The sequence below is a fragment of the Eleutherodactylus coqui genome, chromosome 3 (assembly GCF_035609145.1).
Source record: "Eleutherodactylus coqui strain aEleCoq1 chromosome 3, aEleCoq1.hap1, whole genome shotgun sequence".
Taxonomy (NCBI): domain Eukaryota; kingdom Metazoa; phylum Chordata; class Amphibia; order Anura; family Eleutherodactylidae; genus Eleutherodactylus; species Eleutherodactylus coqui.
The window spans coordinates 168,921,591-168,948,548 of record NC_089839.1 but is presented as its reverse complement, the minus strand read 5'-3'; the positions used below and the strand labels follow the sequence as shown (position 1 = coordinate 168,948,548).

At 45.2% G+C, this 26,958-nt stretch overlaps 1 protein-coding gene across 3 annotated transcripts in view; it reads left to right on the top strand.

The window, feature by feature from the left end:
* The first annotated feature begins 14,983 nt into the window (after positions 1-14,983).
* BICD2 (BICD cargo adaptor 2) overlaps positions 14,984-26,958 on the top strand; it is a 112,955-nt gene continuing 100,980 nt past the window's right edge. For 2 of the 3 annotated variants that reach the window (XM_066596516.1, XM_066596515.1), the window contains exon 1: positions 14,984-15,381. In XM_066596516.1, coding sequence (XP_066452613.1) covers positions 15,109-15,381 — 273 coding nt within the window. In that variant the 5' untranslated portion in view covers positions 14,984-15,108. The remainder of the gene's footprint in view (positions 15,382-26,958) is intronic. The other variant, XM_066596517.1, reaches the window with a different exon arrangement.

Here is a 26,958-nt window from a genome sequence, read left to right as displayed (position 1 = left end):
AGGCAGCACTGCGTATATTCTATGAACATGAGAAGTTTAATAACTGTGCTGTGTCCCTGCTTATGTGTCACAGAACGTGAGGGTAGCAGAGTTATTATAACTCTGGCAGAGCAGGTATTTTTTTTCCCAATTAAGGAAAGCAAATGGCGAAGCCAGCAGTAAAGCGTAGCTGGGTGCGTATGATTTAGCACTGTTCTTCACGCAGCTCACACGTCTCCACCGCCCGTAAGGACGGACAGAGGCTGGACAAATAGATTTGTTTTCAGTTTTTTCCCACCAAAAGGCAGCACTGCGTATATTCTATGAACATGAGAAGTTTAATAACTGTGCTGTGTCCCTGCTTATGTGTCACAGAACGTGAGGGTAGCAGAGTTATTATAACTCTGGCAGAGCAGGTATTTTTTTTCCCAATTAAGGAAAGCAAATGGCGAAGCCAGCAGTAAAGCGTAGCTGGGTGCGTATGATTTAGCACTGTTCTTCACGCAGCTCACACGTCTCCACCGCCCGTAAGGACGGACAGAGGCTGGACAAATAGATTTGTTTTCAGTTTTTTCCCACCAAAAGGCAGCACTGCGTATATTCTATGAACATGAGAAGTTTAATAACTGTGCTGTGTCCCTGCTTATGTGTCACAGAACGTGAGGGTAGCAGAGTTATTATAACTCTGGCAGAGCAGGTATTTTTTTTCCCAATTAAGGAAAGCAAATGGCGAAGCCAGCAGTAAAGCGTAGCTGGGTGCGTATGATTTAGCAATGTTTTTCACGCAGCTCACACGTGTCCACAGCCCTTAGGACGGACAGAGGCTGGACAAATAGATTTGTTTTCAGTTTTTTCCCACCAAAAGGCAGCACTGCGTATATTCTATGAATAATAACTGTGTTGTGGCCCTGCCTATACAATTCTTTCCCTGCAGTATCAATGGAGGGTGGAATGCTCTGCAGAGGCGATTTTGAGAAGCCCAAAAAAAATGCAGCACAGCTAACAGCAGCCTGGACAGTACTGCACACGGATAAATATGGCCCTAGAAAGGACCGTTGAGGTTCTTGAAGGCTACACTCACTCCTAACACTCTTCCTGCCTATGCAGCACTTCTGTCCCTAATGCCAGGTGCAACGGTCTGCAGAGGCGATTTTGAGAAAAAAAAAAATCCCACTGCTAACAGCAGCCAACACACAGCTATCAGTGGCCCTAATAAGGACCTTTGGGGGGTCTTGAAGCCTACACTAACTACCAATTCTTTCCCTACAGCAGCTCCGGTATAAACAGCACTGTCCCTCATCTAACTCACACCGCATCTGAGGCGAGCCGCGGGAGGGGCCGACTTTTATATTAGGCGAACACCTGATCTCGCCAGCCACTCACAGCAGGGGGGTGGTATAGGGCTTAAACGTTGCAGGGGGAAGTTGTAATGCCTTCCCTGTCTTTCAATTGGCCAGAAAAGCGCGCTAACGTCTCAGGGAAGGAAGTGAAAGTAACCAGAACACCGCATGGTGTTCGTTACGAATAACGAACATCCCGAACACCCTAATATTCGCACGAATATCAAGCTCGGACGAACGCGTTCGCTCATCTCTACTTATCAGCCGATCCTGCTGAAATTGGTAGGTTTGGCCTACAATCATCTAATGCGTATGGCCACTTAGAGGGGTTTTCTGAGATCTTTTTCTTTATATAAAATCCATCTCCCCCGCCATAAAACAAGAGATAGTCATATACTCCCCTCTCTTCACATCTCCCGCGCAATCACTTGGTCCTCGCTCCTGGTGTCTGTTTACTGGCTGCAGTCCCGTCTGTTTACGGAACGTCACCGACGCTGGAGCCAATGAAAGAACTCAGTGATCAATCGCTGGAGGAAGCCTGCAAATGGGACATCAGGGGGCAGACCCGGAGCGGCGATGTGGGACACAGGGGCGGTAGATTTTATTTAAAAAAAAGATCTCTGCAGACTGTGCTATTTTTCCATTAAAAAAAAATAAACCTGACAGAATAGACACAAATGAAAGCCTTTCAGTTTGCTTTCCGTTTTTTTTGAAACCCCATTAAAATCAATGGGAAAAAACTGATCAGACAGAAGGACACCCTGAACTGAGCCTAACGTACGTGTGAAAGCAGCCTTTCTGTGGCAGTACCATAGTGATCCATAACTACACATCACCTAAAACCCATATAAAGGGGCTATCTGCTTTGGGCAGTCCCTCTTTGTTAGCCCCTTGAAAATAACGTAAGTGCAGACCCTAGGACCCCCACGATCCCCTGAAATCTGCAGCTGGTATGAAGTGTTCAATTTCCCTGCAGTGCCACCACAGGGGAAGTTAAGCATTACATGGTGCCCACTGAAATCCATGCGTCGTCGATGTAATGCATGTATCTGATGGATCTTCCAGAGTAAAAGGTGGTCTTTGTTACATAGTATTTTATGCTCTAATTGATGGTGACCTTACATAAGCTACTCCAATAATAACTCATAATTCCTTTAAAGAATATTTGAAAATGTTTTTTTTCTTAACTAGACAATCCCTTTAATAGAAGAGACCAATCCCATTAGTGATTACGCAATTATGTATTAATACAACCCATGTCTGCATGAGTGTATCTGAGCACGTATTTATTAAAAATGTATAAAATGCTGAGGTAGTTCTAAGTCAGGGCGTGTAGTGATAATACGTGTCGATGAGGTACAAGATATCCATATGCTGTGAACAGTGTAGAGACCTACAAACGATTAATCAATTATAGCTGTGATTATGTTTTTAATCTTAATACTTATATTAGGTTGGGTACTTGATGCCCCGAAGGAGTAGAAGAAACAAGTCGGGTGTTGTCTCCAGACCTAATGCTGGTGATGCTCATTAGGGAGGAGGAATATGAATGGAAGATGAATAACCGCATTTGAAATGATTTGATTAAAAAAAACGATTAATACCTCTAGAGGTTTTGAAAGGCTAAGAGCATCATGTACATGTTGCAAGAATATAAGGTTGTGGCATTTTTCTTATGTCCCGCAGTGAGCCATAACTAATGCTAGTCACAATGTTGCAAGTGCTAATTTTAGTGTTACGTTGATCCGGACATATAGGTTGCATCAGGGGCGTGACTATAGGGGATACGGTTGCACCTGGGCACAGGAGCCTTAGGGGGCCCATAAAACCCTTCTTCTACACATAGGGAGATCAGTACTATGAATAAAGCATTATACTTGGGGGCCCTGTTACAGATTTTGCATTGGGGCCCAGAAGTTTCAAGTTACGCCTCTGGGTTGCGTCCAAACTGGACGAAGAGATACACACATAATATAAACATGGATAACACAAATATGTAATGAGGAAACACCAAAAGGGAAAACAAGAAATCCAAAACCTTCTAATATGAGAAGACCATACATATAAGCGGGGTGATCGCCCTGATGAGGGCAGCCCCACATCAGAAACCTGTGGTGACCCTGACTTTCTCTAAATGGTGACAGGGAATAGCGGCAAAAGTAAGATGACAATCAATATATATACAACTATGGGTGATAAAAGATGCACAAACACCCAAATAATTAAGTAAAACAAAAGCAGACTTATCTTATATGAGACACAATTCCATCCCAGGAGCCACAGACAAAGTGGCTCAATAATAACAGTGCCCCCAGTTATGACCCCCATAATAATAGTGACTCTGTTAGTGGCTGCAATATTAATAGGGCCCCTTCTGTGCCCTCCACCTGCGGCTGTGAAGCAACCACACAGTATCTAGTATTGTACTCATCCTCTTTCTTTAGCTGCCATCCAAGGCTTTCACAAAAGAATTCAAGATGCTTGGGAGGATAGTCATCCATATAAGAGAGCTCTCTGTAAGATGTGACCACATCCTCCAATACTGGCGGGACTGTACCCATACAGCATCAGATGTACTACCCTGCTAATGTGATGAGGTCAATGGAGTATTCCTTTAATTGCACAGACTCTGCATGTAAGGGCAGACTGGTGGCAACATTCAGGAGATGAGCCAAGCAGATGTACACTTTTCATTACATCGAATCAGTAAATCTCATATCCAATAAAAGCAAAAAGAGGAGAAAATTTGCCTTGGGTTGCCCTCACACGGGCACTGTGATTTCCGTCCACCCGAATCGCAGCCGAAAATCACATGCACGAGTCAGCCGCGACCAAGTTGCAGCTGCACTTCCCGTTTTAACGCCCATTCAGACGGCCGAGCTGCGGCGTGCACTCGATGCAGCTTGCAATACTGTTGGGCAGGGAGAGAGAATTTAGCTCTTTTAAACTACTTTTTCCACCCCTTGCTGGCTGCCAGCTAAGGAAGGGGGCAGGAGCTAGTGTGTTAAACTCCCACCCTCTATCTGCCCCTTGCCGGCAAGGGGAAGGGGTGGGATGGGGCAGGAGCTTAGAAGAGCTAGTGTGCTAATCTCCCGCCCCCTGCCTTTGCCGGCAGCCAACAAGGGGCGGAGAGGGGGAGGGAAGGGAGAGGAAGTTTAGCAAAGCCACTGCTAAACCCCCTCCCATCTCCCTTTTCCAACAGCTTTCATAGGCTTCCATAGGAGTCTATGGGATCAGTCAGCGTATTCCAGCAAAAGATAGGTCCAGGCCTACCTTTTCTGGCTGGGTGCTACCCCTTTCGGCCAGCCAATTTTACACACCGGAAAATCGCCCATCTGACCAAATGCATTGGAATCCAATGCATCAGATGGTCACGATTTTCGGCCAGTGTTTTATCACAGCAAAATTGCCGCGATAAAACGTGCGTGTGAATCCAGGCTTAATCCTATACAACACTTTAACTGCTATGCAGCAAATCTCAGTGAAGGTGGAAACCAAGATGGCCGCACCATTCCTCTGACTACCTGATGCTCACTGTCATTTAGTAAGCATTGGTGGTCTAAGACATTACATGCTTCTCTCCATTCAATCTCCTACTCACTGCATTACAGAACTTTATGTTTGGCCCGCATACATGGGCCTATTGGTACACGCAATATGCACAGAATAGAACCCATTGATTTCAATGGGTTTGTTCACATTTCAGTACTTTACACGTACATTTCAGTGGGGCAAAACAACTCACAGCATGCTGTACTTTTCTGTGCTTTTGCACATCAAAGGTCCGCATAGATATTAATGTGCAGTGCACAAATGCACGTGCAATACGCAAGGAGATTCGTAATTACGCTGCGTAATTCCACTGGAGAATGGACACATCTAGAACTCATTACACTAATTAGACAATTCAAGTGGTGCGTCTTTGTTTGCCGCACGCAAATAAACATGCCTTGCATGCGCAAAAGGTGCAGTAAAATATGCAGATGCGCACGCAAAAAATGTATTGTTCATTCCAATAGAACAGTATGTTTCTGTGCATGCAAATACACATAAGCTCGTGTGAAGTAAGCCTAAGGTCTCATGTCCACGGGTGGATTTGATTTGCGGAATCTGTGATCAGCACCCTCGCGGAAGATCAGCAGTTCAAGCCACCTATAGGAAAGTATGGTGCGTCCGCATTTCCATGCACAGATGCAAATTTGTTTTGCGTATCTTTTGTGTGGAAAAGAAATCGCAGCGTGCTCCATTTTCCAGCAGATTCTGCGCGGTTGAGCTCCATTGATCTACATGGAAGCAAGCAATTTGCAATGCACCCGCAATTCAATTGCAGATGCATTGTGGATTTGTAGGCAGATACCAAGCAGGAAGTTGGGGAGGAGGGGGAAGGCAGTCACTTTGGGCTTGTGATTTCTTTTTTCTGTTCGAACAATCCACAATGCATCCGCGTGGATCTATGCGGAGAAAAAATTAAAAATCGCATCCTGCTGCAGAAATACGTAGGCGGAATCCGTGCGTGCTGTGGACATGGGACCTAACTGTCATATTTATGTAATTGAGCCATAAAGAATCCCATGCTGTAGGAAAAAAAAAAACAATTCAGATGTATGGAACAGATTTTCCATCGTGAAAATTTCAATGTACCCTAATTGGGAATTTGAAATTTTGCTTTTAAGGCTGGGTTTACACAGGACGGATTTGGCGCAGAAAATCTGTCTGGAAATTCGCTGCGGCAAATCCACCTGTGGCCGCTAATCCCGGCCGGCCAAACCACTGCGGCCAAACCGTGAGATTTGCGATTGGAAACCGGCTTGTGAGAGCCCAGCCTTAAAGCAGACAACCCAACCAGAAGAGCAGACAGATCTTCTGCTTTGTCTGGTAGTTCCAGTCTCCTGACTCATAAATGAGTCTTCTGGTGCTGGCAGTAACATTGGGGTTAAAAGCGGTCTGCTGACAATGACCTATAACACTGCTGCCTGAAGCGGAAAATAAGGAACATTGTGCGATGACAATACTGTCTTGTCACTCCCGTGTCATCGCCGGACAACTCCTCGTAATTAACATCTCTTTCTATATTCACATAAAAAAGCAGCTTCATCAAAGATCATATGGGATGGGATTGGAATAGAAACCCCCTTTAAACTGATTGTAGATGCTGAAGACACTCCATGAATTAAAATGATAAATAAGAAATGTTGAAAAAAAGAGAAAATGTCAAAAATTGCTTAGATACAGATGAATCCAGAGTAGGAGCCAGTTTTTACTCAATGGCCACTTCATTATAGACCCCCATCCAGTAGTACATGGAACCTCATTGGGCCTTCAGAACCGCAGCAATTCATCGTGGCATAGATTCCGCTAGATATTGAAATCGTTCTGCAGGAATATCGGCCCCTGCGGTCAGGAAGCTTCTTGTAGCTGCTGCAAATTATATGGAGGTACTGATGTGGTGAGCAGCTAACAGGAAGGGTTCATCGATTCATGCTGCTTGCTCCAAATTCTGACCTCACATTATCACGGTGAAACAGAAATCTGGATTCGTCTGAGAAGGCGATGGTTTTCCACGGCTCAGTAATGCAGTTTTTTGTGCTCTTTTACCCACTGGGGTCTTGTCTTTCTGTTTCTTTCAGATAGCAATGGCACTGCACCTGGTTGTCTGCTGTTAGGCCACCTTCACACAAGCGTATGCGCATTTGCGCATGCCTGAGCACTGCGTATTTGCAGAATCAAGAATACTTTTTTGCATGCACATCAGCACATTTTATTGTACTTTTTGCCCTCGCAAGGCATATTCATTTGCGCACAGCAAACAAAGACGCACCAATTGAAATGGCCAATTAGGCCAGGTTCAATGAGCGGGTCAGAATCCACACACAAGCAGCCGGCAGCGGATTTCAGTTGTGAACCCAGCCGGTGACCCTGTGTACCTCATCAAACTGTACTGTGGATGACCACGGAGGCTTGCAGGCGATCATGCGCAGTAGTTTTTTTCTTCTTTGTTTGTATCTCCTGCTGTGCCGTTCCTTAGTGATGACACGGGTACCCGCAACCCATACACAATGGTAATTGCATATGGGCTGTGTCTTGGACGCCTCTAATGACTTCAATGGAGGCCGTCTGCATGGATTCTGCTGTTAAATAGAGCACGCTGCAACTTTTCTTCCGCTCGTGGAATACGCAATTCGTTTCACAGAGTATGAAGGCAAAATTGAAAATGCATGCCTTTCAATGATCGCGGTTTTGCGTGGATCGTCCGTGCAGACGGAGATCACAGAATACGCAATGCAAATCCAGTTGTGTGAGACTGACCTTAGTCTAATTAGTTCCAGATGTGTGCTTTGCCCCGTGCAACTATTCAGTGTTTCACACATCTTCTAGTGTATTTTGCGCACATTTGCACATCCCTGATGACTTCTATAGGGACTTTGGGTGCACAAATGCGCAGGAAAAATACACGCATGTGAATGAACCTATTGAAATCAATGGGTCCTGTTTTGTGTGCATTGTGCACAAATTTTGTGAAGGGGGCCTTATAGTCCATCTGTACGAAGGGATGAAGGGTTGTGCATTCAGATATGAAAGTTGGATCACCAGCAATGCAGTCAGGTGAGATCTGCTTGACCGTGCAGTGCCAATGTGTCAAAACGATTCTTGACATCCTCCTCTGACCATTTTCGTCAATGAGCCCATATACGCTAAGTAACGACAAGTTGTGTGTTTGGACATGTTAATTGCAGCACCAGCAATGATCATTGAGATTTTCCAGTTTGACGTGGATTGACAAACTGAGAAATACTGCAAGCATTGTTAACGGGAACACATTAGACTGAGAATGCAGTCCAATCTGTGTGTAGCATCTTATAGAGTAGCAGGCGCTGAGAACACTGATATATGTATTAGTGGGAAAAGCTATGCCACTATTTGTTTTCCGCGTGTATTTTCATAAAAACATATTTCAATCTCCTCAGTTTATTTTGCTCTGTAGATTGGACTGCGTTTTCAACATGACAATCCCTACTGTGTTTAACACTTGCATAATCTTTTCTATTTGTTTGTGCTTCTAGTGATGAGTTATGTAGTCTGATTGCTGTTATATTTTTGACTCTCACTGCTGTAAACAAATTATAGAGTGAATTGATAACATCTGTATGAAGCATCTCAAAAGTATAGCAAATATAAGATAGATAGATAGATAGATATGAGATAGATAGGAGATAGATATTAGATAGATAGATAGATAGATATGAGATAGATAGATAGATATAAGATAGATAGATAGATAGATATAAGATAGATAGATAGATATGAGATAGATAGATATTAGATAGATAGATAGATAGATAGATAGATAGATAGATAGATAGATAGATAGATAGATAGATAGATAGATAGATAGATATTAGATAGATAGATATGAGATAGATAGATATTAGATAGATAGATAGATATGAGACAGATAGATATGAGATAGATAGATAGATATGAGATAGATATGAGATAGATAGATAGATATGAGATAGATATGAGATAGATATGAGATAGATATTAGATAGATATGAGATAGATAGATATGAGATAGATATGAGATAGATATGAGATAGATATTAGATAGATATGAGATAGATAGATATGAGATAGATATGAGATAGATATGAGATAGATAGATATGAGATAGATAGATAGATATGAGATAGATATGAGATAGATAGATATGAGATAGATAGATAGATAGATAGATAGATATGAGATAGATAGATATGAGATAGATAGATAGATATGAGAGAGATAGATAGAGAGATAGATAGAGAGATAGATAGAGAGATAGATATGAGATAGATAGATATGAGATAGATAGATAGATAGATATGAGATAGATAGATAGATATGAGATAGATAGATATTAGATAGATAGATAGATAGATAGATAGATAGATAGATAGATATGAGATAGACAGATATAGATAGATAGATAGATATGAGATAGATAGATAGATATTAGATAGATAGATATTAGATAGATAGATAGATGATAGATAGATAGATAGATAGATAGGTATGAGATAGATAGGTAGATATGAGATAGGACAGTGTACATGTGTTTTTCACGTGTGTAAAAAAAATGCATGTGCTTCCATAGTTAAAAGTGGGAAAAAACACATCACACTCGCATTGAAAGAATTGGCAATTCTTGCAGCCGAATTACCCAAAAATAGGACATGATGCGATTTTTCTATCTCACACTATTGCTGTGAAAAAAAAATCGCCCATGTATATTAACCCATTTAAAATGATGAGTTCTTTTCACGTGCGAGTTCTGTGCATTTCACAATCACCCAGAACCCATGTGTAAATATCACCCATGTAAATACAGTCCAAGTGCTCCTTCAGACGGACATATGTGCAATTGTGCACGATGCAATGCATTTGTGCTGTGAATGAGGTAGATTTGAGTGCATATTGGGGCATTTTACTGTACTTTTTGCGCACGCAGGACATGTTCATATGGGCGTGGGAACACCCCACCTCCCAGTTGTGATTTAAAAGGCTATTTAGCTTTATGAGGTCCAGATGTCTTCTTTTTTTCATGGAATTGTGCAGGGTATTGCGCATTTACGCACGTATTGCACACACATTTGCAAACTTCCCATAGACTTCTATGGGGCCCTAGGTATGCAAATGCACACAAAAATAGAGCAAGTTCTATTTTTTCTGCATGTGTAAAAAAGGACAGTAAGAACGTGCTCAGAGAATCCAGTGGGTTCTAATCTCTTTGTATTTGTCTGAAGGAGCCCTTAAGAGGTTAAATGGACTTAAAAGAAGGGATCTGGAAGGAGCAGGGCGCTGTGTTTTTGCAAGTTGTAAATGTAAGCATCTTGCATGTCTGTTGAGCCTGGTAATTGCAACCTCCTGCGCCCTCAGGGCAGTCTTTTCTCCTCATGTGCTGCCTGACCTTCTTGTCCTTTGGCCCTCATATCTAATGACAGCTGATGGCCCTGATATTTCAACTCCTCTATTTTATACTAATATGATAACAAAGAAAAAGAGAGGCCTATCTTATTGTTAAATTTGTGGCAAAAAACACATCCAAATGTTAGCTTTGGGTCAGTAGTAAAATATGAAAAGCCCTAAAAAAAAATAGCATTTTTTAAGTGACCTTTTTTCTAATTTTTGGAGAATTATTTTTTGGGGGGCCAATGACATTACTACAAAATGTGCTGGCCTGGCGCTATTTTCATGTGTTTTCCTGTTGGCTTCTCTGAGAACAAATAAATGACAAACAAAAGAAACTGTGTGTGACCAACAAACGCTAGCATCATAAAAAGAAATTCAACAAAAAAAAACTGCACATGATTTTTCTAGTGGCCCACAATGACACTCTGTGCGGCCCCAATCATCTGGGTACAGAAATATCTATATGTGGCTGCTCACATGTAGCTTCCATGTGAAGAGGGGTGACAGATAGCTGGGCAACAGGAATGGTCAAGTACTAAGGGTTAACCGTGTAGCACGTCTGGTCCCCTATATATTAGGACAAGTACTAAGGGTGCACTGTTTAGTCATGTCCGGGTCCCTAGATATTAGGACAAGTAGTAAGCGTGCATTGTTTAGCCATGCCCGTGTCCCCAATATATTAGGACAAGTACTAAGGGTGTACTGTGTAGCCATATCTGGGTCCCCTATATATTAGGACAAGTACTAAGGGTGCACTGTGTAGCTATGTCTGGGTGCCCTATATATTAGGACAAGTACTAAGGGTGCACTGTGTAGCCATATCTGAGCCCCCTATATATTAGAGACAAGTACTAAGGGTGCACTGTGTAGCCATGTGTGGGTCCCCTATAAATCAGGAGAGGTACGGCATTATTGTTTCTTGACGCCACCGGAAGTAGTGGTGGAGTCAAGATACAAGCAGTTTGACAGGGGGTTCATGCCCCCTGTTTGTGATTGGCTCTCACCCGTCCTCAGCCTCACAGGTCCTCCGAGCACGGCTGAAGAAGCAGAGAGGTCTCTGTCTGTCTCCCCCATCCTCTTCCGCGGCGTCGGGCTCCCAGCAACGGTGAAAACCTTGAGGGCTCTCCGCCTCTCTGCCCTGTTCTGAGGCTCACAGCTGGATTCAGGCCCAATGAGGTGAGAGGCGTGGGTCGGGTGTTGTGGCATTGCAGCGCTCACATGCAATCGCTGGCCGTGCAGAACCAGTGAGCGCCGGGGAAGGGTGTAGTGGTGGTGGTGGGGCGCAAGTCTCAATAGCCGACCAGTTTTGGGCTGTGCAGGTCAGCGCAGCGCTTGGGAGCCACAGTGCTACCACCGTAGCTGTGTGGCAGATGGCTGCGGTGGCCATGCAGGAGCAGCCAGCGAGGAAGAGTGTGGGGGGACGCAGTTTCATCACGCAAACAGTTAGCCAGCACCGGTGGCTACAAAGTGTATGTTCCCTGGCTACAGCAATCCGACCCCAGGCAAAATGAAAGCAACACGCTGTTGCTAGGACAAACATTAAGACAGCCAATTGGGAGCTAGGGGTGTGACAAGGGCATTTTCTCCGTCAAACCCCTAGCTTCCGGTGGCGTCAAGATACAATAATACCGAGAGGTACTAAGGGTGCACTGTGAAGCCATGTCTGGTTCCCCTATACATTAGGACAAGTACTTGGTGTGCGTCACTGGAAAATCGCAGTCGCTGTCCACTCGTGTGAGAGGACATTTGGATGCTCCATTCGTTTGAATTGGTGCGGAATGCCGTGGATCGTCAGCGCAGGGGACGGTTGCAGATTCTGCAATTCAAACACGGTCGTGTGCAGGCGGCCCAAGCATTCGTGTGAATTCTGCTGGAAAGCAAAACAGAACAAAGACGTGAAGATGGCGTCTGAATAGGCCCTTAAAGTGGCTTCATCCACATGTTTTGGAGGCAGGTTTTTGAACCAGAGACCGAAGTAGTGTAGCCACATGGGGTGGCATTAACATAGCTACAATGTTAAAGTTACCTGATTCTGGACAAAGATGGCTAAGTCACTTCTATGACTACCTGATACACACTGTGCATTAATATACACTGGCATTCAAAGATACTACATGCTGCTGACTGGCTGGCACTGCTCACATGGGCAGCACTGGTCAACCAAAGCAGGTGTAGTGCATCAGGTAGTCAGTGGGTCACTGTCTCGGGTTGAAATACCGTTCCCCGCCACGCGGAATCTGGAAGAAGGTGCACGCGGTCATGAGCCGTTCATTGTGCATGTTGAGCCAATCACAGGCTTCAGTGGTGATTCTTCCATTGCCGCTAAGGCCTGTGATTGGTTGAGTGATCCTGTGCACAATGTATGGCAGGTGACCACCCGCGGCGTCTTCCAGGTTTCAATCAGAGGGAACCGGGACTCCAGCCCTAGATGGGAGAGCCACTGAAGTAGGTGAGTGTTCATTTTTTCTTTATTTCTATACTATTTTAAGCCTACAAAAAAAAGTTAAGTCCTAGAAACCCCCTTTAATAGGACACGTGGAGGTACTATTACTAGAGATGAGCGAGCAATAGAGATCTCTCTCTCAACCCCCACCCCCCACTCCCCCCGAGCCTGCTCGGACAGGAATGCAGGTACTCTAGAAGAGCGATGCTCGCTCGAGTAACTGACTTATCCGAGCGTGCTCGCTTATCTCTAACTATCACGATTAAGGGGCCACTTGCGGGCACTTACAAATTATTAAGGGTATTATTACTATTAAGAGGGCACTATCACTTTGTAAGGGTCAAAACGGTGTGCATTATTACCATACAAGGGCACAAAGGGGTACTATTACTGTGTGAGAGCACAGAGTGAGAAATATTACTATGTGGGGCATTACTGTTTGGGGTACAGAAAATAGCCCTTTTTCTGTGTGGTGCACTGTTATCTATAGTAAAAGAATGGGCACTATCTGTTTGGCACTATTATTTTAGGACAGTATTAAGCACTACTGTTTTCAGGGGTTCTGTCTGTGTGGCACTATATGTTTGGGGAGGAAATTAATAGTTATGACAAGTCTAGTTATTTCTGAAGCACAGTATTTGCAGACACCACACCACATAGCAGGGCAGATAAGACACATCAGGTACATAATTGGGGTGTTTTGGGGGGGGGGGGGGGAAGTGGTAATGGGATGCTGGAAAGTGAGGACCCAAAGATGTCTATGTTGCAAACTTTACAGAGACAAGTCGTGACTTGAAGAAATGTTTATGGTGGTCTGGGCTAGATGGTAAAGAAAAGGAAACTCCAGAGAGGACGTTACGTGAGTCATTAAATATATGTAACTGTACTGTAATTACATACTCATATAGTGCTTAGAGAGCTAGTATAGAACTATCGCTATTTAGTCATTGTATGGTGTAAATATCAGTATTTGTGAAACCACTCCGATTAGGATGTGCTTCTACAATGCTAAGTCCCAGTCGGTGGACCTGCTTTCAGGACGGGACACTCTTTTGTATTAGGAGTGCAAAAATGCACCTATGATTGTCTGAAATTGTGAAATTGGCTATACAGAGATGGAGCATTCTTGGTTCTTGTACTATATTTATGCTATGAGCTTGGTTCTGGTTCTGCATTTATGGTATGAACTTAGTTCTAGTGCTGTATGTATATATAATGAGGTTAGTTCAGCTGCCATATTTATGTTGGATGGGTTCCAGGTTAAGGATAAACACACAGTGTGCTGGCTGTACACCACCAAATTGTGCCCATCCATAGTGGCTACTAACTGTATGATATTGGCAATCATTTATGTGGCCATTAACCGGTGGGCATAGTTTGGTTTGGCACAGCCCTCTACATCCTGTGTTTTCATCTTAGGATGGGCCTGTACTCATGTGCCAGAGCCTTGTGCTTGCCCTCCAAGGCTAAAACTTTCTAGCTAGCCCCTGCTGATGCCACCCCATGTGACCTTACCCCAATTTGGATTTTTCCATGCGATTTCTGTGCAATTCTGGGATTGACAGAACGTCCATGGGTAAAGAATTCGTTCATTTGAATTCGTTAATTCACACGAGCAATTTTTCATCTTGGTCTGAGGGCTCCTGCACACTTACGATCGCGATATCGCTGCGTTTCTTAACGCAAATGTCAATGGGACTTTCTAATGTTAAAACTGCATCGCACAAAAATCCAAAGTTTGTGCTTTGCGATTTTTGCGCGATACGTTTTTAACATTAGAGAGTCCTATTGACATCCGTGTTAAAAAACACAGTGATATCGCGATCGTAAGTGTGAAGGCACCCTTAGACAAATTGCTGCATGTTTTATATTTGTGCCATTCTTCTTCTTCTTCTTCTAGAATGGCCCATTATTTTTTTAAGGGGGCATTAAAAAAATGCATTACAATCTTTGCAACATGCACGCTATTTTCATAGGTGTGCATTTACAGCCGCATACGTCCTACAGCGCCCCTCCTATGTCAGCTAGGATAAGTAAACCTTGTCGCTTCCCTTCCTTCGGCTTTTATCTCCCAGCACCCACGTGTCTTGCCAGTAGTCGTGGATGCCTTCCAGGCTCGCGTCACTTCTGAGCATGCGTCTTGCCCTTAGCAGACACTTAGGGACCGTCTACCAAGTCTCTTTCTCTCAGCATATTCCAGCCGTCCCTCCTTATTGACGTTTTCACTTTCGCAGCGCTTCCTTCGGCGGAGTTGTCAGACGCTCCCCGCTTCGTACTCCCAGTAATCGGGGTTAGGCTCGCATTCCTGCCAGTGTCTGCGGCGAGCGCCGGGCGCAGGATGCGGGGGATGATCCGGGGATAAGATTTGGGGTGCAGGGAAGGAACCCCGACATATTGATGACAGACGTGAGCCCTGCACCCCCTCCAGGGATGGCTCTCCTCATGGACGAGGACGAGTATGACAAGCTGGTCATGCAGTCCGGCTCGGACTGGCTCCGCTCGGAGATTATGCGGCTGTTCAGGGAGCTGGGGGAGACCACCCGGGAGAAGATCCAGGCGGCCGAGTACGGGCTGGTGGTGCTGGACGAGAAGCAGCAGCTCAAACAGCAGTATGACGAGCTGGAGCTGGAGTACGAGACCGTCCGGCAGGAGATGGAGCAGCTCAAGGAGGTGAGAGGGGGCACTGCCCACACTGGTACTGCATACCCCCAATGCTGTCACTGCCCACACTGGTACTGCATACCCCTAATGCTGTCACTGCACACACTGGTACTGCACTGCACCCCCCCCCCTCCATTGCTGTCACTGCACACACTGGTACTGCACTGCACCCCCCCTCCATTGCTGTCACTGCCCACACTGCTACTGCACTGCACCCCCCCCCCCCAATTACTGTCACTGCCCACACTGGTACTGCACCGCATCCCCCCCCCCTGCATTACTGTCACTGCCCACACTGGTACTGCACTGCACACCCCACCCCCATTACTATCACTGCACACACTGGTACTGCACTGCATATCCCCCATTACTGTCAAAGCACACACTGGTGCTGCACTCCATCTCCACCCCCTTCCCCCATTACTGTCACTGCACACACTGGTACTGCACTACAGTATCCCTCCCCACCCCACCTTTACCTTATGCACACACTGGTACTGTACACCCCCCACTGCTGTCACTACCCTGCATACCACCCACTGCTGTCACTGCATACACTGGTACTGCCAGCACTGCATACTCCCCACTGCTGTCACTCCCCACACTGGTACTGCACTGCATACCCCTCCATTGCTGTCACTGCCTACACAGGTACTGCACTGCATAACCACCACCACTGGTGCTAGTATTGCACATCTTGGACTGCAAGCCCTGCACAATCCCCATTGCTATCGCTGCCCACACTAGTACTGCATGCCAGGCACTGCCTGCAGTGCATTTCATCTCCCCTCACTCCCACTGCTGTCACTGCACTGTGTATACTCCCAATGCTGTCACTGCCCTGCACATCAGTGTTGACATTACATTACAGGTCCTTACTGTTGTCAGTCCAACGCATATCCCCACTGCTTTCACTGCACTTTTTTCCACACTGCTGTCACTATGCTGCCAACACCAACTTCTGTCACAGCACTAGTGCCACTTCAATGCAGCTCACACTGCTGTCACAATTCTCCAGTGCTGGATGACTTCACTACATCCCCCCACACTATTGTCATTGTGTACTATTACAGCCCACCATTGCTGTCCCTGTAGTTCTTTACTGACAGTGCTCTATAGTCCTACACTGCGCTTACTACTCTACACTGAGGTCCCTGCACCATTCTACACTGCAGTCTTTGCACTACCATCACTGCAGTGAGCCACAAGCTGCAGTATGTTATATATTGTTATCGCTGGTCTATCCTAGAACCCTACAATGCTGCTATTCTTCCCTAATATCACTACAGGCCTGACCTTATATCCTACACAGCCAAGCTGTATTGCATTCCTCCATGATCAGTGTAATCATTCACACAGTGCCCACTCCTTACAACCACTGGACATTGGCATCTTTATCTGCTTGTCATTTTGCACCTGACATTATCACCCCTGTTGATGGCGCTGCCAGCCAGACACCAGGAAGCATTGTTAATCATCCCTGCCTATTTTAGTACTGTAACTCCATACAGGGATTCCATCGACAGTCATTGGTGAGGCATATTTTATGTTGCTATCAATCCTACCATCCACATGGCGCACACTGGCATAGCCCTGCTTGTTCTACTGGCTTCTTCAGCTGCCTCAGTTGCAGCATCCTTATCATGGACCATGCCGCAGCCTGGACATAGGTGTTAACAGTCAGGTCATACAATGACCTCTCTGCCAAGTGTTCCATAGAGTACAAGCATGCCAGTCAGTATATAATGCCATGTGCTCCCATGCCAGCTGCTAATTAGTCACCTTGTGCCCCGCACCACAATTCTCCCTATTCTTCTACAATAATGCACCTCTGTAATGACCTTGCAAGGGTTTAATATATCAGTAAATTCAGTTTGGTAAGTTACTGACTTGGAATACCAGAGAAGCTATGTCAGCAAAGGGTTAACATCTCTGTAATGGGAACGCAGCAGTCGCTCGTCATAGAAAAAATATTTATTTCGGTCTTTTGGTTGAAAAATATTGGAATATTATCAGTGTTATTGGGCTCCCTACATGATGGGTAGACTGAGATTTGTATTCAATGCCCTCTGTGCCATCCTCTCACATCCTTGGCCTGTACTGGCGGTGAGCTAAGATCTGCATTACGGATTGCAATGTGTCTAGGAGATGTGGCATCATCCGCTGTGCTGGGAGTCTGCGCACACCGCCTGCCCTTCCCAAGACATCTGCTCGGCTCCCAGCCTCCCCTCCTCCATCCTGTTATGGATAAGGAGAAGTGAAGGAAAGGAAAAAAAATGAATCCTGGGAAAATAGACTGTAAATTGCTACGTGCTAGTTCTATTCTAGTACAAGGGGTTAATAAGCATGCCCTGCTGCTCCAAACTGTTACATTTCTGGAATGTTTATAAATCTGGCTTTTTGTTTATTGTTGGGTTGTCAACATTGTTGCTTTTGTTTTTCCATCCTCCTATATGCTGGAGCTGCAGTTTAGATGAGAGATGGAAACAGGAAGTTAGATCACTGCAAGAAAAGGGAAGAGGCGTCTAATGATTTTCACAAAACCAAAGGGAAACAAAGTCTGGGGGCCCCTTTTACGTGGAACGATAATTGTTTTGCATCTGCAACGGGGGTTCCGTTTTTCTGCAATGTTATTGGAGCAGGAAAGGGGAATCCCCTGGCTGAACGGATCCGTCTTATGAATGGACTAATCGGCCCCCATTGACTATAATGGGGTCCACTTGGTTACTGCTTAGATGTCCAGCACTTTACCGGATTAAAAAGCGCTGCATGCAGCGCTATTTCCTCTGCTAGTTTGTGCCGGAACCTCCAAACTGAGGCTCCAGCGCAGATGTGAAGGCAGCCTAAACGTGGCTAACAACAGAACAGTGCATGGGAATTTGTTTGCTTATTGTTCATTCTATGCAGACATATAAAAATCATTGTTTGTTTGCCAGTCGTTTTGTGGAACAGGCGATTGAAAAAAAAAAAACATCCAGAAATTCCACCAATGTTTTTGGGTCTTATTTTTACAGCTTTTCCATCTCCCGTCCAAAAAAGTTTAATAAAACTACACATTATATGTACCCCAGAGTACTGCCATTAACCCTGTCCAATCCACTGTCTGACGTCTGAAGACATTATGATTTAAGGCTGTACAGCTCCGATGTTGGAAGACGTCCGTTGGGGTTCTCTTACTGTATATTGCCAGCCTCTCTGCAGTCGCAGCCTATCCAATGTGTCGCCTCATGCAGTATTGGCTCTACCAGCATATGGCGCCGTTGTATAATGGCAGAAAAAGAGCAAGCCCCCTAGGAAAACCAGGATACAAATTGGATTGGAAAGGGTTAAAATACACTACTTGTCCCCAAAACAAGCCCTCATATGGCTATGCCAAGAAATTATGGCTCCTGCAATGCAATAATGAAAATTGCTTGGTCCTTAAGGCACAAAATTGGGTAATCATGAAAGGGATAAAGGCCCACACAGGTGGGCAATATATTCACTAACCTTTTTCCAGAAGTCCCATTCACTCTGTGCACATATAGACGTGGTAATGTATATTACACATAGACGTCAAGTATACGTATTGACTCGGTGAAGAACATATCATGTTGGTGCACATTAGAGATGAGCGAGTATACTCACTAAGGCACTACTCGCTCGAGTAATGTACCTTAGCCGAGTATCTCCCCGCTTGTCTCTAAAGATTTGGGGGCCGGCGGGGGAGAGCGGGGAGGAACGGAGGGGAGATCTCTCTCTCCTGCTCTCCCCTGCTCCCCGCCGCAACTCACCTGTGAGCTGCGGCGGCCCCCGACTCTAAAGGGACGAGCGGGGAGATACTCGGCTAAGGCACATTACTCGAGCGAGTAGTGCCTTAGCGAGTATACTCGCTCATCTCTAGTGCACATACATGGAGTGGTTGGAGATCATGGAGAACAGTGAAAAAATGTCAAGGAAAGTATGTGGTAGACTTTATTATCTTACGGATGAAGGCCACTGGAAAAAGAAATGACTCCACTCATATCCCCATTAATGCAAAGACTGCAAACTTTTTGAAAACTTTACCTGTGGCCAAAAGATTTGGCCCGGATCAGATGGTCATTCTGATATGTGTGCTTTAGAATGTTCAATGTTTACCCATTGTGTCAGTGTCTTCTTACATCTTAAAGGAGATGTCCCGCGCCGAAACGGGTTTTTTTTTTTTTAAACCCCCCCCCCCCGTTCGGCGCGAGACAACCCCGATGCAGGGGTTAAAAAAACCACCCGCACAGCGCTTACCTGAATCCCGGCGGTCCGGCGTCTTCATACTCACCTGCTGAAGATGGCCGCCGGGATCCTCTGTCTTCATGGACCGCAGGGCTTCTGTGCGGTCCATTGCCGATTCCAGCCTCCTGATTGGCTGGAATCGGCACGTGACGGGGCGGAGCTACACGGAGCCCCATAGAGAAGAGGAGAAGACCCGGACTGCGCAAGCGCGGCTAATTTGGCCATCGGAGGGCGAAAATTAGTCGGCTCCATGGGAACGAGGACGCTAGCAACGGAGCAGGTAAGTATAAAACTTTTTATAACTTCTGTATGGCTCATAATTAATGCACAATGTACATTACAAAGTGCATTATTATGGCCATACAGAAGTGTATAGACCCACTTGCTGCCTCGGGACATCTCCTTTAAGACTCATCCTGTTGCTGTTGTCCAAGCATTGCAATCACTTGAAGACTTGCATTGACTTGAGGTGAATATCACACATGGATATTATGCTCATAGAGTAAGCTACTGCAGCTTTGCGTGGCTGCAATGTCTACATTTGATGTAAACTGGACATGGGCACTAGATTTTCTGATGGTGGATCCTGACAATCTTGACAAGTTTGGCTGATAATTTGCCTATCGGCCTGCATGTCCTTTTATATAGATGGTCTTTGTTAGGAAGTGAAAAGTAAGATTCTATAAGATGCATCTCTCCTGTCCGGTATTTTTGATTTGTCTCAAAGTGAGTTCTACTTATTGCCTCCCTATTGAGTTGGACGTTTTAACAAGTTGATGTCCACAATTCCTTCTGTGTTTACGTCCTGTCGGACCGCGACTAACGAGGTTTTATGTGAAAGTATAATGTATTTTCTTCTACTTGTTTTCAGGGTGTATTCCCACTGTGAATGCCGCATTACAGTGCTTTTATTGTTTCTGTAGAATGTCTTCAACATTTCTTGCTTGTCTGTAATGCAGGCCAAGTCCTCCACAGTCCTTATGTGTCCCTCTACAAGTTATTAGTACTGTGATAACGAGCTGGTATTTCAGGAATGTAAGGCAATTCTAATAGGAATTTAGCAAAGTGGAAAGGCAACACCAGGGAAAGGTCTTATTTTGTAGTATATAGAAGCAAAGCTTCCAGACCTCATAGATGAATAATGTAGGAGGCGTGCAGAGCCCCCCCCCCCCGTATGTGCATAATGTAGGAGGCGTCGGGAGCCCCGTATGTGCATAATGTAGGAGGCGTCGGGAGCCTCCCCCCGTATGTGCACGATGTAGGAGGCGTCGGGAGCCTCCCCCCGTATGTGCACGATGTAGGAGGCGTCGGGAGCCTCCCCCCGTATGTGCACGAAGTAGGAGGCGTCGGGAGCCTCCCCCCATAGGTGCACGAAGTAGGAGGCGTCGGGAGCCTCCCCCCATAGGTGCACGAAGTAGGAGGCGTCGGGAGCCTCCCCCCATAGGTGCACGACGTAGGAGGCGTCGGGAGCCTCCCCCCGTAGGAGGCGTCGGGAGCCTCCCCCCGTAGGAGGCGTCGGGAGCCTCCCCCCGTAGGAGGCGTCGGGAGCCTCCCCCCGTAGGTGCACGACGTAGGAGGCGTCGGGGGCCTCCCCCCGTAGGTGCACGACGTAGGAGGCGTCGGGGGCCTCCCCCCGTAGGTGCACGACGTAGGAGGCGTCGGGGGCCTCCCCCCGTAGGTGCACGACGTAGGAGGCGTCGGGGGCCTCCCCCCGTAGGTGCACGACGTAGGAGGCGTCGGGGGCCTCCCCCCGTAGGTGCACGACGTAGGAGGCGTCGGGGGCCTCCCCCCGTAGGTGCACGACGTAGGAGGCGTCGGGGGCCTCCCCCCGTAGGTGCACGACGTAGGAGGCGTCGGGGGCCTCCCCCCGTAGGTGCACGACGTAGGAGGCGTCGGGGGCCTCACCCGTATGTAAGCTATCCTACCAAATATAACTGGACACCGGAACAAGAATCAAAGCTATTATTTATATACCTATGTTAATATTTAGTAGGGCTCCTTTGGCCGTAATGACATTGGATACTCTCCGTGGCATACCTCCTACTAATGTGTAAAACTCTTCAGCTGGTATTTCCCTCTATTCTTCCTGCAAATGTCTGGTATCAAAGATGATGGACGCTGTTCATATTGCTTGACTTTGCCATTGAGTGCGTTGCACAGCAGTCTGAAAATAGTCAGATTTTCTGACCGCATATGGACTTCACCTGAGGGGTAACAGGGGAGCAGATGATTATAAAAATTACATCTCCCATCACCACCTCAAACAGCACCATAACTTAATTAATGGTGCTGTTCCGAGGTAACAGGTTCTCCTTAAACACCCCTGGCAGTCAGTTAAGGATTTAAGTTCATTCTGATTTGTCTTCAGAAATATGTAAATATGACTAACCCCGATTAATGTAGGACTAGACCTTCAGAAACAACAAATACAGCTAGAATTCATTACACGGGGAATCTAAAAATCCCTATCATGTCAGAAGGTGCATTGGTGTTTGTCAAGGATCTTCTACCTTTGCCAATTAAAATGAATAAACCCAACCAATGGCATCTGTTGATGTATCTTTGGCCATTTTTTAGCAGTTTATTGTTTAGTAAGCATGCAGTCCTTTTTGGGTTGTCGTTGCCATCCTGATAGCTGATTTGGATGAGAATAATTTTTCTGACATTTGGATTGTAGTAGCCAGGAGCAAATATCCAAGGACTTTCACCACCTCCATAGTCGGAGAGACTATGTCAGGATATGATATATGTACTGGTTTTAGCTACTCTTATACATTGCCGGAAGATAATAGTGTGGTTTTTCCTGTCTTTAGATTATGGGTCAAAATCCATTTGTGTCTATGGTTTACAGCCTACCTTTATAATAGGATGACGTTACTAGATAATGACACCAAGGATAATGTCATGCTATTTAGCAAGCCTTTTGCATGTACAATACTAGCAAATCAGAGTTGTGAAGATTGACTCCACACATAACCTAAAAGGTTAGCTGCACTCATTCTTCCCATATCTATTTCAAAAAGGTTCAGGAAGCTGAGACATTAGGTGTTACTTGATGGGGTCTTTGGCCATCAGTGATTATAAAAACATGAAATCTATCCATAAGCTGCCTGTAGATGTGAGATAAGTTGGCAGTAATGGCCTATTTTCTCCAACCTTAATTTGAAATTTTATCACAAATGGGCAACACCAAACTTCTGTTTGCCACCTGCCAAAAAATGTGGTCTGTAGGGTCGGAAAACTTCAGCAGTGGACAACCAAAACTAGAAGCGTTAAATATGCTCGACCGATTTCTGCCAATCGTTTGCCATCTTGAGCAAGCCAAGTCTGTTTCTAATATACAACTGGCTCCCTGCTCGGCTATGGTAGTAGGCCACATTGCTGGTGGGATGGTTCGTGGGACTGATCTTGCGGACAACCGAACAGCCTCATTCCCACCAACGCTTCTGCGGCGTTTCCAACGTGTGACAGCCAAGCCCTGGGACAACAAGAGATGCTCTGCGGCTTGGTGACCATGCCAAACTATATCTCAGCTTCCAGGACTTATGTGAGTGTTTGGGAGGGTCCACACAGCCTTTAACACACTGCGATCCCATTTCGGGGTTCTATCGCAGCTGCCGAAAACAACACTATGAGGGAATCCACGAACAGAGCCGTTCACTTGTATTATGGAACAGACACCACTTTGATGTCCTTTTTTTACAAGGTTTTTGTTCATTTCTGTTCTATCTGGAGTATAGAATAGCATAGTTGATTACATTGTTCTATACTCCAAACAGAAACCTTGTAAAACTCGCACCAAGTGGCGCCTGAATTGTTTCATTTGTTTCCATTCAGAGATTTCGTCACAATGTTTACTGTAGCTGTGAGGAACCTCCAAACAGAACCGCACAGCATGTTTAAAAATTGTGTAAACCATCCCTAAGGCCGAATTCCCACGGGTGGAATTCCGCCGTGTACCACGCGGCGGAAATCCACGGTGTTGCCCCGCAGCTATTAGGTTGTATTGAACCTAATAGCGCAATGCCCACGGTGCGAAATTCCACCCCGTGAAATCACCTGTAATCACCCATGGTATGTTCTGTTTGCCGCAGCTGTGGGCGTGTCATATGACGCGGCTGACACGTCACATGACACTGCCAGCGTGTCATGCGCTGTACTGCGCATGCGCGCCGGCAGGGATGCGGGACATTGGACAGCGGATCCGGAGGTGAGTATGGGGTCCCTGGGGGGGCGCCGTGACAGACTCGGCTGCGGAATTCCGCTTGCAGAGCCCGTCAGGCCTAACACTCACATTAGTCCTGGAAGCTGAGATATGAGGAGCTGTCTGTAAAGCTGTTCTTGTTGTCACATGTTGGAAACGCCATAAAACGCAGTATATTGGTCCATGCCCCCCAATAAGTTCTCATGCTAATTTTTGTGCCTGTGGCACAAATATCAACTTCATATATGGCCAAGTGTTTGGAAGCCAATTGTGCTAAAAAAGTAACCAATTTTTTACCTAGCGCTTTCTTGGCTTTTGTGAGATCACGAATGTCTGAAATCTGATTGCTCAGGTTTGTTCCACTAAATTAAGATTTGATCAGTAACTGGCAGGACGCACAATGTATATTTATCCAGTCCTCCTATAGAAAGCGTGGTGCTGTTATAATATCTGTTTTTTCCACCTATGTGTTGCCTTGCTGTTTTCCCCAAGCCTCAGACATAACAACGGTGTTATTTGATGCAATTTCCGCATGTCATAGTATCTGACAGTGAAAGAATGGATCTACGGCTGACGGACTCTCGATGTCACCATGGAAACTTCAATACTGATCCCCTCAACTCCTAACAAGATAGTGCAGAACTCGTCAAAATAGCTTCTTGTGGCCCTTTGGGTGCATTTAATATACTGTGTGCTAATAGCCGAGGAGCTTTGTTCCTTCTGACGGGAGTGTCTTGGCTCAGGTCTTACATGGACTTGAGTTTCAGGCTTCATATATATGATCTAATAAACCTTCATAGGAAGTTATATTTGGAGGCACTATTATGTGTGAGGTCCAGTGACCTCAGAATCCCTAATGAATGGTATTTGCAAATACCAAGCTTACTAGCAGGGCCTAAGTGAGGTGACCACAAAGGATCTCCCCACTCTTTTGAAGACCAGTGTGGTGGCTTTTTCCATTGCATAATTGCTAACGAGGCATCTTTGCATGTCTCAGTAGGAAGTAACCACTGGTCCTCAGCGTTGGGGCGGAGAGTAGAAGGCAAAAATAACCACAGGCACATGGTGGCCATGCACATTAGGATATGTTCACATTATGTTCCTGATGTATGTTTAGCGTATATGCTGGGAAAGCTCTCACTGTTCAGAGGGTTACATTAGCCCCACAGAGGCCAAAAAAGTGTCCTCCTGGCTGGCCGGTATCCATTAGAATACCACAAAAAAGGATACGGAATAATATCATAGACATATGACCTCCATCAAAAACTTTTCACAGCACATATATTAAGTTAAACGGAGGTCATAGATTTAATCTGAACCGAGCCTTGTCAGATGAATCTGAATTTTCTGTGTTGGTTTTTCATCAGGTGAACACCGAAAGATTTCTGGTAGCTTCTCATACTTCCATAGAAACTGCATGCATGTGTGGCCTAGTGGAATGATCATGTCAATGAGTGTACCATGGATTATAAGTACGTTTCCTCCTCTCTATGATCAGCGATAAAGGGGTTTTGCAACCTACCCATAGGAGACATTGTAAAACGTTGACTATTGCAACCCCCAATGGCCTTCAGAATCAGACAGCCTGATGCCCAGAGATGAACTGGCTGCTGACATTCTGATAATCCCTAATGGAAATTAATGGAAGATGTGTTCACGTTGCGGTGGCCATTACTCCAGGTAGTGTTATTGTACATTTAATGGACCTTCTTTATAAAAAAAAAAAAAAAGAGAAAAAAATGTTTTAGTTGTGATTTATATAATAGAATGAGAATTTAGCAATTAGGTCAGCGTAGTTAAGTGGTGATTAGAAATGGGCGAGCGTACTCTCTAAGGCAAACTACTGGAGCGAGTAGTGCCTTATGCGAGTACCTGCCTGCTCGCATCTAGATTCGGGTGCCGGCGGGGGAGAGCGGTGAGAGAGAAAGATCCCCCGTCGGCACCAGAATTTTTTGAGACGAGCGGGCAGGTACTCGCATAAGGCACTACTGGCTCGAGTAGTTTGCCTAAGCGAGTACGCTCGCTCATCTCTAGTGGTGATCTTTCCTACATTCTGCAGATTGTATTTGCTCATACAATAAAACTTCTCCCAAAGACCACCTCTTATCTAGACCGGCTTTCATGTGACAGATTATTTGTTCCACCATATCTGCATATTGCCCATATTCTTCAAGAAGACCACTTCCACGCAATCTTGGGTGGTTGTTTCAAGGTGGTTGCTTTGTCTACATCCATTGCCGATTTTAAGAATGATCAAAATGGGGAATTGTATAAATTAGCTTCCCTGCTGCTCGCCTCCCTACAGAGCAACATTTGTACAATTGTAGTGTTTCTCCAACAGTAACATAGTATGTTAGGCTGAAAGAAGACACTGTCCATCTAGTTCAGCCTGTTTCCATCCCCCTTGTTGATCCAGAGGAAGGCAAAAAAATCCCATGAGATGGGTGCAGTCCGACCCTAAAAGCCCTTCTACACTAAGCAATGATCAATCGTTGACCAGTGTAAACATGCACCGTGATTGATCAACAAGTGATAATTTCTTGTTTGCCGTGGATCACATTTTTTTTCATGCGTCATAAATATTAGTAGCAGCATATCCCCTTATAAATGGAGGATGCACCACCACCAATAAACTGGCTGATACGAATGATTTCACGAAGTACAGCACGATAATTGTGGCATGTAGATGTGAAGGTATGTATGAAGACAACTTGTTATATCTTCAATTGGTGCTCGTTACCGCAATAATCTTAATATATAAAAGTATTTTGGGTAGATCCTAAAATATCGTTTAGCTTATGTAGAATATTAATTACTGCCTCTGTGCACTATGAATTAAGTACGCTCATTATAACATATAGCAATACATACTTGCTGATTTTCCTCGTTCGCTCTCATTCAGCCTTTTAGACAGGCAGATACATCGTTGGTTTGTTAAAAAAAGCATGGTTTAGTATCTTTCAGTCATTCAGATTTGCCTTATAAGAGAAGGACTGAATGATTGGTATTTAAACTGAATGATAAGCGAATGAGCAAACAATGATATTTTTTTTTATGCCTGCATAAAATGAACAACAAGCGAACGATTCTCGTTTAGGCCGAACGATTATCGTTCACTTTCGCTCATTTGAACT